This window comes from Arachis stenosperma, chromosome 7 (assembly GCF_014773155.1).
Source record: "Arachis stenosperma cultivar V10309 chromosome 7, arast.V10309.gnm1.PFL2, whole genome shotgun sequence".
Taxonomy (NCBI): Eukaryota; Viridiplantae; Streptophyta; class Magnoliopsida; order Fabales; family Fabaceae; genus Arachis; species Arachis stenosperma.
In genome coordinates this window covers 22680757-22695901 of record NC_080383.1, presented here as the reverse complement: position 1 = coordinate 22695901, position 15145 = coordinate 22680757, and the positions used below count along the sequence as shown (strand labels likewise).

The 15145-nt window shown below is 32.4% G+C and overlaps 3 protein-coding genes and 1 pseudogene across 3 annotated transcripts; 1 reads left to right on the top strand and 3 right to left on the bottom strand.

The window, feature by feature from the left end:
• The first annotated feature begins 2609 nt into the window (after positions 1 to 2609).
• LOC130939566 (protein GRAVITROPIC IN THE LIGHT 1-like) lies at positions 2610 to 3914 on the top strand. The gene has a single exon (XM_057867658.1). The coding sequence runs from the start codon at positions 2610 to 2612 to the stop codon at positions 3912 to 3914; it is 1305 nt and encodes a 434-aa protein (XP_057723641.1).
• A 582-nt stretch (positions 3915 to 4496) lies between these two features.
• LOC130942003 (transcription repressor OFP17) lies at positions 4497 to 5286 on the bottom strand. Its single transcript, XM_057870665.1, has one exon. It carries the CDS (start codon positions 5243 to 5245, stop codon positions 4661 to 4663), a length of 585 nt encoding a protein of 194 aa, XP_057726648.1. The 5' UTR covers positions 5246 to 5286; the 3' UTR covers positions 4497 to 4660.
• Positions 5287 to 6891: 1605 nt separating this feature from the next.
• LOC130939565 (glycine-rich cell wall structural protein 1.8-like) lies at positions 6892 to 7956 on the bottom strand. The gene is made up of 3 exons (XM_057867657.1): positions 7577 to 7956; positions 7324 to 7427; positions 6892 to 6905 (listed from the first exon to the last, which is right to left on the bottom strand). Exons 1-3 carry the CDS (start codon positions 7954 to 7956, stop codon positions 6892 to 6894), a joined length of 498 nt encoding a protein of 165 aa, XP_057723640.1.
• Positions 7957 to 11237: 3281 nt separating this feature from the next.
• On the bottom strand, positions 11238 to 14875 carry LOC130939563 (uncharacterized; annotated as a pseudogene).
• Positions 14876 to 15145: the final 270 nt, after the last annotated feature.

Below are 15145 nucleotides of genomic sequence, written 5' to 3'. Positions count from 1 at the left end.
CAAAATTAAAAGAAAAAGCCATAGATGTCTTAGAGTTCCTTTGTACATCTGTGTTGTGTTTCATGATTCTGTGGGAATCCCCTTGTAAGTTGGGTTAGCACTTTACAATTTGTAATCTGGATGATTATAGTGAAATTCCATCATTGTTGTGATGGAGACTGGATGTAAGCTGCACTGCACTTAGCAGCTGAACCAGGATATATCTGGGTGTAATCTTCTCTCTCTTCCTACTTCAATTCTGTTTTTACTGTTCAGATGAAAAATAAAAAATGTCTCGTGTCAAGTGACGAGACAAAATGAAAATGTCTCGTGGCTATGGACGAGCTAAAAAAATAGAAAAGTTTCATCTAAATCCAGCAAGTGTTAGCAAGCAAAAAAAGTAGCTAAGATTCAACCCCCCTTCTCTTAGCCACCGAAACCATCACATTTTGTTCCAATGATTAACAGAAACTGTTGTTAACTGTTTGCTCGCACTTATTTGCAGCGGTAAAAAACCGCCGCAATATTACTTAAGAACCACCGCTAATTATCAAAAATATTGTAGTGATTTGAACGGAACAAATTAGTTTATTTGAATTAAACTAAATCAATTACTTTTTTTCTTTTATATTACAACTGAATTGTTCTATAAAGATAAATTGTTTTTTTGTTGAACCATGCCTAACTATTTCCCTCGATAATTGTTTCGATTAAAACAATAGATCACTTATTACTAATTTTATTATTAATTTATTAATTAAATCGGTAATCTAATAGTAATTATATAAAATTATATTCTATTCTTTTCATAATAAATATTTGTAATTTTATTTTTGTATTAAATTGATTATTATTTTTAAATTGTAATAATTCATCATATAATTAATACCATTATATACTTCAAATATTTATTAAAACAATATCATAAATATTTTTCACAATTGTTAACCGTGGAAGCGCCTTTTGCCCCCAAGCTGGATAACTTTTAAAGATTTTTCTGTGATTAGCCACCTTAAAATATACATAAATATTTGTTTGGAGGTAGGGCAGATGATGAAAGGGTGTGATAAGTAATAAATTCCGAGACATTTAGCTACGACTGTATTGCATTGCATGGGAAACACTACCAAATTCGAATCCCTGAATTTGAATGAAGCCAAATATGAAATATTAAAAAGAACATCGCGTGCCACATTATTTCTTAATAATTTTCATTGTTTTTCTCAAATCCAACTACGCATGTGTATTCTCAGGATACTTTTACTGAGAAAATCTCTTTTTCAGTTTTTTGAATGAGCTGAAAGATACACTTTCAGTTTCAGATAACCATTTCGGCTCTGCTTTTAATTTCCCACACACTTTTAGGGTGTTAAATTAGTGATCGAATGAAGTCTCATTTGAATTTTGCTCTACTCTTTTCACTCAGATATAGAGTATTTTAGAACATTAATAAATAAGTTTAATTAATATGTCCTAATTAAAAAATTTGTTATAGAAATATTAGATATTATATTTTTAATATATTTATCGTGTATTCATTAAAATAAAAATTAAAAAATTTTAATATAATAATCTTAATATATATCTTTAGAAAATATATTAATTAAACACCCGTAAAAGAAATTATCCCATTTTCACTATTAGATTCGTTTTGAAATATATATAAAAAAATGATTGAATAATCTAGAATATTCAGTCATATACTCTTCAATTTTTAATTGTGGACAACTCATCATAAGATTTTATTTTAATTTGTTTAGAAGTGTACTAAGAAGATGTGTTGCAGTACAAGTAATATTTAACTTTTTTTAGGAATACTTATTAAAATTACTTAGAGGAGTAACTTGTAAAATTTCTCTGATAAATAAGCTACAAAATTATTAAAAATTCAAATTATTGAAGTTTTTCTCTTTTTTTTTTTTATTTTAAAAAAATGTACATTAAATACCTCAACAAATGCTTTTAATAAAAAATAAAATGAATAATTACAATCAAAGATTACCGGTACCATTAACAAGTACAGTCAAAGAGGGCATGAAATTCAAACTTAGCATTAAATAGTAATCAATGACAAATAATTAATTCTTTCCATGAAAAAACGCACTCATTCATTCACTCATGAAGTTTCAAATTGCCAGACACACAGAAAAGGGTGGCAAAGCCAAACACAAAAAACAGCACTCAGTCTCAACAGTCAACACTGATCAACACAACAGTCAACGCTCTTTTGTTTGTAACATTCACTCACTGCAACACTTTCACTCTGGTGAGATTTTTCAACACACTCTTGTCCTTTGTGTTGAACATCATATAGGGTATGTGTAGCATCTTCATCTTCCTTCATTTTTATGTAACAGATTTTTGCTTAGTTTTCTGAAGTGTGAAACTTTATTTGAACTACTGGTTCTTGTTTGAGTTATTGGATTTTTTTGTGCAATGTGGCTAACAAAACCCACTTCACTAAATTCGTTGAGTTTTATTCTTTAGTTTCAAAGAGTTTGACTTTGAGCAAAGTTGTTTGTTGTTGGAGGAAAAAAGCAAAAAGGAATCACTGTTAGATCCATTTGTGTTGAGGTGAGTTGAGTGAGTTTCAAAGTTTTGATCTTTTTCAATTTTCTTGGTCTCTTGGGATGGAAAGCACCAACACTATCACAGAAATCATAGGAAAGTTCGCCACCAAAATTTGTAAACTGAAATCTATTGGGGTATTCTCCTCGGAAGCCCCAAATCTCAATCCCTTGCAATTACACACGAAACTTGTTTGTAATAATGCCCCTGTGAGTGGAAACAGCAGTGATACAAGTGAGGAGATTAGAACCTATGATCTTAAAGTGCATCCCCACCTGGTTAAAGTTGTGGCAAAAGACAATGATGGCAATGATGGTGTGGAGGCCTTAAAGAATATCTTTGATGCTGTTTCTGCCCTCAAGTTGGCATATCTTAAGCTGCAACAAGCTCACATTCCTTATGATCCAAAGAAGATTGTAGCTGCGGATGATGAAGTTGTTGCTGAGCTTGAGAAGCTATGCAAGTTCAGGCGTCAGTTTAAGAAAATGCAATGCAGCAAGGCGAGGTTTGATGCTGCTCTTTCTAGTCAATTGCAGGCTGAGATTGAGGCCAAGGAGGCATTTTTGGGGAAGCTCAAGTCTCAAAATTGTGCTAAAGATTGTGAGATTCTTCGGCTGCAACGAGAGCTTCAGGGCTTGGAGATGGGGAATGAAATTTTGATTGAGAATATCAAGAGGATGAGGGTGGTGAAGAGGGAAGCAAGTGTCTTGAGTGTTGATAAGTTCCAGAATGTTTACAAGGCTGCTTCACAATCCATTCATAATTTCGCGAAACCATTGATCAGTTTGATGAAAGCTTCGGGTTGGGACCTAGATAAGGCTGCAAATGCCATTGAGAATGGTGTTGTTTATTCTAGAAGGTGCGACAAGAAGTATGCTTTTGAGGCCTACATTGCACTCCGAATGTTTCATGGGATTGCGTTGTCTTCCTATGATGTAGGTTATGTTTTGAAGTTTGATGATCCTATTGATGCACTGATGGCGAATCCGGATTCAGATTTTGCCAAATATTGTCAAGCTAAATATCTTCTCGTCGTCCATCCGAAAATGGAAGAGTCATTCTTTAGAAACTTGGATCACAGAGCATTCATAATGAGTGGGAGGCACCCAAGAACAGAATTCTATCAATTATTCGCCAAAATGGCAAAATGGATTTGGGTTTTACTAGGATCCGTGCGCTCAATAGATCCTAATGCAGCCTTGTTTTCTGTGAACAGAGGAAGTGCTTTCTCCGGCCTACATATGGAATCTGTAAATGAAGAAAAGGAGAGCGACAAAGAGTGTGCCACCTACAAAGTTCAGTTTATGATCATGCCTGGATTTAAAATTGGACAGACAATAGTGAAGTCTCGAGTTTATGTCGCATAACATCATTCAAGCTACATGATGGTGCTTTTAACCGGTAATTCAGCCAATAGAACAACACAAATTTTGTGCAAGAGTTATTTTGGTTGTATCTTAGTTAGTCACGGTAACAATGACTACTAATTTATGCTAGCAGTTAGAATCTAAATCCACCAGCTTTACATTTGTGATATTTATCATTGAGTAAAGTACTGATATATCTTTTTAAGTTACCCCGGTTTTCAGATTTTTGCTGCACTGTATTTTCTCAGTGCCATTCAGATTACCCTATGAACTGTAAATAGATGGTTCGCCAAATTCTTTCATTCATGAATTCCCTTTAATCCATTCCATGATCATAATTCATTAATGGTAGAACATGAACATATTGCTCAGCTTTTCTGTAACCAATAAAACACCAAGTGGTGATATAAGTGCCAGATTTTTAACCACTTCATGTTTTCTAACTTGTTTTCAAATAATTATCTAAGTTCAAATTCAAAGCTATGCTTAATCTTAATCTGTTTATGGCCAAACTTGCAAACACAACAAAATCTTTCAAACCAAATCAGCAATAAAGTTGAATCACATATTGAGGAAGCCATATAACTAGGAATTATTCAAACATGAGCGCATTTGAAAAAGTAATTCATGATCATGAACAAAGTTTATCCATAAAATGGTTGCATCCATTTTCATGGGAAAAGTTAACTAAAAAGAAAAGAATAAATTTAATATCTTATATCTATTTACTGTCACAGAATGGCTCCTTAGGCCATCAAATCTTCACTATCAGAAGAAAACAAGTCCTTGCAAAGCTCTCCATAGAATCTACAAACCAAATCAATGAACACAGGACTCTTAAGATTCTTCCAGCAGTATAGAAGCTCCTCCACATCCATCAAATCCTTTGTTTTCCCTTCTTCCACGATCATCTCCACCAAGTAGTTCTCGAAGCTCCGGCATGCATCTTCGACATCTTGGCTTGCACCTTCCTTTCTGTCCACCTTAGGAGGCACACTCACAAAACCTGGGCTGAGCGGCGAAGGGATAACCGGCGTTTCAAGAATGTTTAAGGCGGGGCTCCTAGGGCCTTCTTGTGAGAACCCCATGTCCTTCGATTTCTTTGGTGACGAACGAAACACTGACAACAAAGAAGACATGATTGGTTTTCTTGGGTTTGAAGGATTTTGGAATTCGGAGTACTTGATCTTGTGAGCATTTGATCTAGTACATGCTCTTATAGAGAAAGATTTCTTCTTGGATCTTTTAACCTTGAAGAACAATATGAGTTTTCTGCATGGCTTTAAATTTAGAAGCTTGGATTTAAAGGCACACCATGCTTTCACTTTCATCTCCAATAAGTGAGAGATGAGTGTTGGTGAAGAAAGCTGAGTACTCTTGTTGGAGTGTAGTGACTTTGTTGCTTATGATTACTATTGGAGAATTGGATATGTTTGTTGTGAAACCAAGTTAGTTGTAACTTAATAGAGATTGTGATTGTGATTGTAAAATTTGTGACATTAATTAGAGAGAGAGAGGGGGAAGTACATATATTAATGTCTTAAGGTATAAGGTCTTGGTGTATACGGGTATTAAGTCTTTTATAAGTAGTGCTCCTTTTTTAATTTTTATTTCGTGAATGTGGTTTCACGTCTTGTGTGATTGAAGTTCAATACAAAGGGGCATAGCAAATAGCATGAAAAAAATGTAATAGAATTTAAATTATGAGAGATTAATTTTTAATTAATTGGATAAATATATACTAAAATTAATTATTAGTGTATAATATATTTTAAAATATAAAATATATATTAAAAATAAATTAAATATATAATATTTAATTTTAATAGCTGATTTTAGTATTAGTATTATAATACATTAATTATAGCATCACTATACCTTCATTAAATGTTTACGCGTTAAGAGAAGCAACTCTGTCTTTACTTGTAGAGTGACCTCAATATATATATTGGAAGATTAAATTAGATTGATGTGTACTTTTAAGATTAAACAAATGTTCAAGGAATAATTCTTAGTCCCAATGCTTTCAGTGAACAAAGAAAATAAAATTCGTGGCAGAGCACTAAATTAAATAGAGAGTAAAAAAAATTTAGAGAAGATGTAAATGAATTTAGCTAAATTATATATTTATATTTTCAAAGATTCAACTCTGATGGTAGCATGTATGATCGGATACATGAAAAATACTAATTTGGCAATTAAAAGTCACTCAATAACTACCACATACACTTGTAATATGATCAAACATATTAGCTATACACAAAAAAAATAGTTATTTGTATAAAATATATATAAAATATAAAATAAAAATAAATTAAATAATATATGTATTATATAATATATGATAGCTGACTTTTTAGTATGGCAAATAATTAATGGTTAGATAATTTTTTAGCTGTTTAATTAGTATTTTCTTAAATACAATAGAATATTTCAGAGGAAAATAATAAAAAAAAATTTAATGAAAGAAAAACACGATGAATATATATTTTTTTTTTTTAATAATCCTCAAGAGAAACACTGAATATGTTTAGCTTCCAAACAACGGATCTGTCAATTAGGTGTGGGAATAATTAGAGGTAGTGGAAGTTGGTGACTAAGAGGTTTGCCATTGTCTTGTTTCTTATTTTATTACCATGGCATGTTGCTCAATGCTAAGGAACACAGAGGAGAAAAATATATGAAATATGAGACAAGTCAATTTTATATTATATTATATTTCACCAAAAAGATTTATTTCATTAAAAAATAATAATTGTGCAATTTTGGCCTACTCTTTTATAAAAAAATTACTGTAAAAGAGGAAATGACATCTAGAAGAATTACTCCTAGGAGAACTAGAAATTGAAAGCCTTAATTTATGTTTGGTTTGATTTGAATAGTTCAATAATAAGTTTAAAATAAAAAGTAATATTATATGTAAAAGTTTTTTGTAATTAATTTAACTTGTAGCAAAATAAAAAATACGTGTATATCATTACTCCTCTTTTTCTATAGTTTTGCAGCACACAAATTTTTGAAATATAACATAAAAAAATTTTGCTATTAACACAATTATCGACATAACACAAAAATTTTTACATTTAACACACAAATTTTTGTATATAGCACACAAATTTTTACTGTGAATGTGAATGTATTTTGTTAGTTGGATGAGTCAATATTTTGAGTATGTAATTCTTAAAAAATTTAGGGATAAGTATTGTTTTGGTCCCCAACATTGAGGGTCAGAATCGAAACCGTCTCCAACGTAATTTTCGATTTAGAATCATCCTTAACGTTTTTTTCGTATTAAAATCGTTCTTTTAATTTTTTTGGACAAAAATACCCTCACCAATACCAACACAATTACCTCCACCACCACCACCACCACCACCACCACCACCAACACCAACACCACCACCACAACCACCACCAGCACCACCACCAACACTAACACCAATACCAACACCAACATCACCACAACCACAACCACTACCACCACCACCACCAATACCAACACTAACACCACCACTAACACCAAAAACATCAAACAACAGCAACAATACCAAACAGAAACAGAAAGCAAGAAAGCAAAAAATAATACCAAACAGAAACAGAAAGCAAGAAAGTAGAAGCAAGAAAGCAGAAAACAGAAAGCAAGAAAGCAGAAGCAAGAAAACAGGCAGCGAGGCGGTGGCAGTGGCTCGCGTCTCCTCTCTCCATCGCGATCCCCAACGGCGACGGCACCACCACGGCGACAGCGGCTCCAAGTTTCGCCGTCCCCCTCCCCCCTCTCCCCTTTCCCCTTCCCCCTACCCCACCCCCACCCCGCGTCCTTTTCCCTTTCCCCCTTCGTCGCCGCCGTCCCCCTCCCCCCTTTCCCCTTCCCCCCACCCCCACCCTCGTCCTTTTCCCTTCCCCCACCCTGCGTCCTTTCCCCTTCCCCCCACCAACACCTATCCTTTCCTCTTTCCCCCTTCGCCGGCGCCGTCCTCCCTTCCCCTTCCCCCTTCCCCCTTCCCCCTTCCCCCTCTCCCTTTTCCTTTCTCCCCTGCCCCATCGCCCTCACCCTTTCCCTTTTCCCTTCTCCCTTGCCCCCTTCCTCTCGTGTTTTCTTTTTTTTTATTTTATAATATTTTTATTAATAAAGGTAATTTAGTAATAAAGTAAAAAATTTTATTAAAAATGATGATTTTAATACGAAAAAAACGTTAAGGATGATTTTAAATCCAAAATTACGATGGGGACGGTTTCGATTTTAACCCTCAATGTTAGGGACAAAAATAATACTTATCCCAAAAATTTATATGCTGCATATCAAAATTTTTATGCTATATACCAAGATTTTTTGTGCTCTACACTAAAATTTATGTGTTGTGTGTATTTTATTAGTTAGGTGAATTAATATTCTCAATTTATAGCCTTTCAAAAATTTATGAGCTGCACTTTGTGCCAGTAACGGATCCAAAAAAATTTGATAGCGAGGGCAAAAAAAAAGATATATATAATAATAATAATAATAATAATTTTTATAGTAAAAATATTATGTGTACATAAAAATTAGTTATTAAATTATTTATTAATCATTATGCATTCATATATAAATATATGTATTGTTTAATTTATTTTTAATGTGTATTTTTTATTTCAATATATATACATAGGTAGTTATTTTCGATGTAAATATAACATGATTAGTTTTTATAATATCTAATTTTATAAATTAAAACACTAAAATAATCATTTATAAATAGGGTAAAGTATATTTTTTGTCTTTAAAGTTTGACAAAAGTTTCAAAAATATCCCTAAGTTTTATTTTGTTTCAATTTTGTCCCAAAAGTTTTCGATTTGTATCAAATATACTCCTTACGGCTAATTTTTCAAAAAATTTAAGATCGATTCAACAACAATTTCATAAGAACAACCCCTCAACACAAGCAAATCAAGCATGATTTTTATGCATTATTGTTATATTAGTCTTAATGTTTTTGAAAATTTAGCCTTCGAAGGTATATTTGATGCAAATCGAAAACTTTTGGGACAAAATTGAAACAAAATAAAACTTAGAGATATTTTTAAAACTTTTGCCAAATTTTGGGGACAAAAAATATACTTTACCCTTATAAATATCTGTCTTTTTATATAGTATAATGATATATATTCATATTTTTTTTTGTTAACCAAGTCCAATCAAATTTGTCTAAGACAACAAAAATTATTTATGACTAATATTATTTTAAGTTTTATTACTTAACTTGGTTAGACTTAGTTCATAAAAAGACTTGGATGTATAATATTGATTCTTTTACATATATATATAAGTAAATACTTATTTAAAAATTTACTTCTTATACAATTAGAAGTAATTCTTATTGAGATTCATAGTTAAAAAAGTTTTTTCAATTAATGTAGTTATTATAGAAGAAAAATTAAAACTAATATAAAAAAAGATAAATACCACTCTTTCGAATTAATTTTTAAGAAAAATTACAAATTTCATTTAAATTGAGAATTGATCATTCTAATGACATCTAATATAAAATTTTTAAATTGACTATAAAGTACCAAAAGTTGAGTAACAAATTATTGTGGGGTCAAATTTAATAATTTAGTGGGGGTAAATAAATATTATTTTTATATACTACTCAAAAAAGTTTCAAATCGTAGTGGGGGCGATTGCCCCTACACTCATATACATACATCTGTCCCTTCTTTGTGTCATATATCAAAATTTATGTGTGATGTGTATTTCATTGGTATAATATACAAACTTTTACATATAATATACAAATTTTTATATATCACACAAATTTTTGCTGTGAATATATTTTGTTAGTTGGATGAGTTAATATTCCAGATATCTAGTTCTCCAAAAATTTATGTGATGCATATCAAAATTGATGTGTTATATTTATGCGTATTTTATTAGTTGGGAGGAGAAGATGAGAACAATGAGGACGACGATGATGATAATAAAAGAGAATGAGGAGAAGAAAATAAAAGAGAGAAAGAAATAAAAAAACAATAACAATAACATCAAAAGAAAAAAAGATAGTAGTGGTGGCCACTATGACAATGGCATTAAAAAAAACGTGCAAAAAAGGTAGCTGTGTTAAAAAAAGAACGCATGAGAAGACTTCAGTTAAAAACTTAGTTAAAAAAATACTTATACATGTAATATTTAACTAAACTAGAATCAACTTAGATATATAAAAGTCCTAACAAAAAAATATGAGATGTGTGTAAAAGAATGTAACCCAACGATAGAATAATTAAATCCATTTTATTTTATCTTTTGTTTGGCAAAATTTTTCTTATTTTACTCAAGAATAAAATTATATATATATACTAGCGGCTCAACAGGCACGATTCAGCCGCTTTTTTATTGTTTTGAAGAATTTAATTTTATTTTTAAAATATATTATTCGTTCTTTAAATTTATTAGATTATATTTGTTAAATTTTAATATTAACGTGATCTTATTTATATCATATTTTAGTGTTGATATTAATATATCATTTATTCTTTAAATTTGTCAAATAAATATTTTTTTCATCATTTTAAAATTAACGTAACCTTATTTGTTTTATATTCTGTTAAGGGTAAAACTACTATAGAAAACCTTTAAAATGCTAAATTATAAAAGCACACAATAATAATATATGTATATTATCAGAAAAAGATATAGTTCCAGAAATAACGACAAAATATTATCCTAATTTAAAAAGAGTATATATCTATAAACCCAAATGCATGTTAGTTATTTACAAAAGATTAATTTTTTCTAAATATCATGGATATTCATGTTTGTCTTTTTCTTTTTTAAGTGGTAGGCCAAAATATGACTCTGAATCTGAAAAGACCTGCATTTTCCTACAAATAATGGAAGGATAGAAGAAATGAATATGCTTATTTTTTTCATTTTAAAAGATCAAACTATAAGAGTATTACTGAAAAAATAGGAGAATACAAAGATTGTGTACCTGGAAAAAATTCTTCGTAATTCATCATACATCTCCTTGTCAATAACTTCTTGCATCTTGAAAAACTGTCAGATTTTATTTATCATAAAAATAACCATATAAACGCTTCAGGTTTATTCAATTAAATTGATTGCTTATTATAGAGAAGAATTTAATTAAAATCTGTAGAATTGTGACATCTTGTTTTGCATTGAACTTTCTAAAAGGACAAAAGAAATGACATTAATCCTTGTTTATCATTGACAAAATGTAAATTAAATGAAATTACATCTTTTTTTTGTTAGGAATTTTTTTAATAATAATTACCTGCAATGATATTGTTTTGGTTCGAAATGAGTTAGTTGTGTTCTTCTAAGTTCATGGCTGAAAGAAAAGAGTTAAAGTTTTAACATAGTTGGTATATAGGACGAAATAGACGAAAATATTTATTATGTAACAAAAGTTTATTGCATTACCTTTTATTTTTTTGTTCCAATATTTCTCTTTTTACCATCTTCCATAGTTGAGTTTTGTCTACTTTAACTGTACCTCCCCAACCAATAGAATAAATTTTGATTGGATGAACCTGTGTCAATTTCACGTTTGATCAGTAACACTAAAACAAAAATATGTATCATCAGTGTAGTTGTCACTGTCATTAATTCTGTAATCCTTACTTTATTGTCGATTGTTCTCATTGATGCAATTGATTGCTCATCCTTCCATGTATTCCATAACGATTGAAATCCTGTTTCCTGTAATTTATTGTATATATGTATCACAATATATTGCAGTAGTGTCCTATATATTACTTTAGAATTAAGTAATGATATATCCCAAATAAGACATACCTCTACCTTTTATTAGTTTTAAAATTTTAATTTTTATAATTTTATTGATAAAATTATAAAATTGATAGCAACATTTAAAGAAATCAAATTTTGAATTCTTTTCAAAGTATATACAAACATTGCAAACTATAATTTATTAAAAAACCAATAATGATATATTTTAAGGATGTATGATATAATTTTTATAATTTATATGTGAATCGTAGTTGGTGCATACCTGTTGGGTAAAGTAGAGGTTCCAGTTCCTTTTGCTTATCTCTTTTAATATGCTGATGAGCTCTCTTGATATCAATTTATCTGTTAAAAATCTTAGTCATTAGTTGTTAAAATTAGTGAACAAAACTATCTATTCCAATGTGATATTGTAATGATAAAATTACATAATACACGGATTATACTTGTAAAAAGGCTCACATATTTGCCAAGGACATAAATTACCTGAGGTGCAGGTAACAAAATTTCTTTGAACACCACATTCTTTGTGAATTGTCCTCTTTTTCCATCTATTGTTCCTTCTTTGACTAAAATTTTTGTGGTTGACTGAGAAACACTTCGAGATAGAGCAACGTATAATTGACCATGGCTGAACACATGTTTAGGGAGATAGATCCCTACCTTAGGGATAGTTTGCCCTTGTGATTTATTTATCGTTAAGGCAAAACTCAACCTTACAGGAAATTGTTTTTTAATAAGCACAAAGGGTAGTCCTGAGTTCTCAGTTGTTTTGTGTTTTATCCGAGGCAGAAAAGCTCTTTTTCCAGAGTGATGGCCTGTTAAGATTTTCACGTCTAACATATTTTGAAAAGTTCCTCGACACAGTAGCCTTGTGCCATTGCATAAGCCTGCCTTAGGATCTATGTTTCTCAGTAACATCAGAGGAGCACCTTTTTTTACCTTCTACATATGAGGTGGCAATCCACCTGTGGAGATCGAGTTAAGATATTCTTGTTGATACAGATTATTTGTATCTCCTTCTACTTCATCAAAGGATGCTAAAATTCGTTCGTCTCCCGGAAATTGGTTGATGACTATATCATTAAGCTGTTGCACATCATGATTCTTGGGTGTCAATATCGCTCTCTCCACCATATAAGATGCATCCCACCCATGAGATTACAAATTTGGAAAGGTTTCTTCTATTAATTTGTGTAATGATGCCTCACCTTCCCATGGTATTGCCATGCCTACTTCTATTTGTACCAAGTCTTCACATATGGTAGGCTCAATCCCATCCCCTATGCGGATAAGATACTCCGCAAAATCACGATCATTAAGAGATCGCATATTTTGTCGCAGGTGGAGAATTTTGGTGAATGCCCACAAATGTGATTTAACAATAGAAGCTGAAATCATTTGCGACTTACTTCCTTTCGGCACAACAGGTAGTACTTGGCGAAAATCCCCTCCCATAACCATCACCTTCCCTCCAAATGGATTATTATTTTCTAAGATGTCTTGTAATGTGCGGTCCAGTGATTTCATTGTCTCTTTATTAGTCATTGGCGCTTCATCCCAAATTATTGCGGTCGTCTGCCTAATCGGTTTTGCAAGATCAGATTGTTTACTTATATTGCACGTGGAGGATGGCTCTGCATTGATTGGGATCTTAAATCTAGAATGAGCTGTTCGACCACCAGGCAGTAAAGTTGCAGCTATTCCTGAGGACGCAGTTACCAAGACAATATGCCCTTTACTTCTTAAGTCTGCAATTATAGCTCTGTAAAGAAATGTCTTACCTGCTCCTCCTGGTCCATCCACGAAGAACACTCCACTTTCTCTTCGATCAATTGTATTCATAATGCACCTGAAAGCTACAGACTGGTCATGATTCAATCTTTCTATAGAAAACAGGTCTTCTTGAGGAACTTCGATGGACATTTCTTCTTGAATAATTCTAGGCATGAAGTTGTCGTTGTCGTTGTCCGAGGTTAGAGCTGGTAAATCGTATTGTGCAATATGTTTTCCATGTTGTAGGAGGATGTCATTTAAATCCCTAAGCAAACGATTTATCAACCCATTGCAGGTTGTAGTGCTTGTTGATGCGTAATCATCCACCATACATGAAAGAAACTCGTCCCACAGACTTCTTACATCTGTTGGCTCACAAAAAATTAGAATGGTGGCAAACAACCTTCTTAGAGCACATGGCATTCTCAAAATGGATGCCTCAACCAAACATGATCTTATACTACTATCACTCTCCAACAGTCCTCGATGCTGAGCGGATTGCTTAAAGGACGAATATTGGACACCATCGACTGTTAGCAAATCATCCCAACCAGTTGGGCCTCTTACATTTGACAACAGAATACGCAAATAGAATTTTTCACCTTCTGTTGGCGAAACGGTATAGATCCGACCAATAGCTCTCTTTTGTGACCTGCGTCGACGCCATTCTTTTTCCTTGTTGTGCCAACTGTAATATTCTGGGATTTTCCTGTACAAAAGATGCCTAGATTGTTGGTCATCAGCCCGATTAAGTGCAAAAAATTCTGTGAGCATTGTTCTTGAGAAATAGTCATTATTAACTATTTCAGAAATAGTTTGGTGCTCATAAAAGCTCACTTGATGTTGATTTGGCAAATGAACTTGCAACCTTTCAACTGATGGATACATTCGGTAAAGGTTGAATCTAAATATCCTCCAACATGCCTCTGGAGCGGCAATCCATCTTGCATCAATGAACTGTTGCACCTCATCATAATGAGAACTTCTGTGAACCTCCATTGCCACATGGTCTGGTCCCTTATAGCAATACTTGTATAGATATTTTATGCTCTTGATACTGCTACATATCTCTATATTGACATGACAATCATACTTCAGTAGTAGCCAAGGGTTGTACGGAACCACCCATCTATTGTCAATTGTGACATTTTGTTTTATAGGGATTGGAGTATCAAATCGCCTCCTATATTGAGGATATGAGTCATCACCTCGTCGTGTCTCTGATACGAACTCTTTTGGGTAATTGCGTTTACATTGACCGTTCTTCATGCACGGTGAAGATTGATTTAGTGTTCCGCAAGGACCATGGACCATATGCCTTAGCATTGCCTCATGTAAGTGGGGTTCTGTTTCTTTACATGGTATTTTCGCTCGGACAAAACTATCATATTGGTCAGGATCACTCAACTTGTCATTGTTTTCTAAGATTAGCAACATATGTATTCGTGCGGCAATCCTCTTTTCTGAAATTCGGTGACATAAATATAACTTTTCACCTTTCCCAATACACCTTTGGTAATAACATCCTGCTTTAATTGTTCGAACTTGGCTTTGAAAATCCTAGTTGTTAGATCCGGACGATCCTGTGGAGTTTGAGTAGGACTGAGTTCCGAAGCTATTTCTGACCATGATGGATTGCATGTCATAGTTAGAAAAATATCCGGTTTGCCTTCTTTAAGAACAATAGCCATTCCATCCTCGTACCGT

Coding starts and splice junctions, on each gene's coding strand:
- LOC130939566 (XM_057867658.1), top strand. CDS start 2,610: ATGGAAAGCACCAACACTATCACAGAAATCATAGGAAAGTTCGCCACC.
- LOC130942003 (XM_057870665.1), bottom strand. CDS start 5,245: ATGAAAGTGAAAGCATGGTGTGCCTTTAAATCCAAGCTTCTAAATTTA.
- LOC130939565 (XM_057867657.1), bottom strand. CDS start 7,956: ATGGGGCAGGGGAGAAAGGAAAAGGGAGAGGGGGAAGGGGGAAGGGGG. Junction 7,428..7,576: donor CTGCCACCGCCTCGCTGCCT/GTTTTCTTGCTT, acceptor TTTTGGTGTTAG/TGGTGGTGTTAGTGTTGGTA.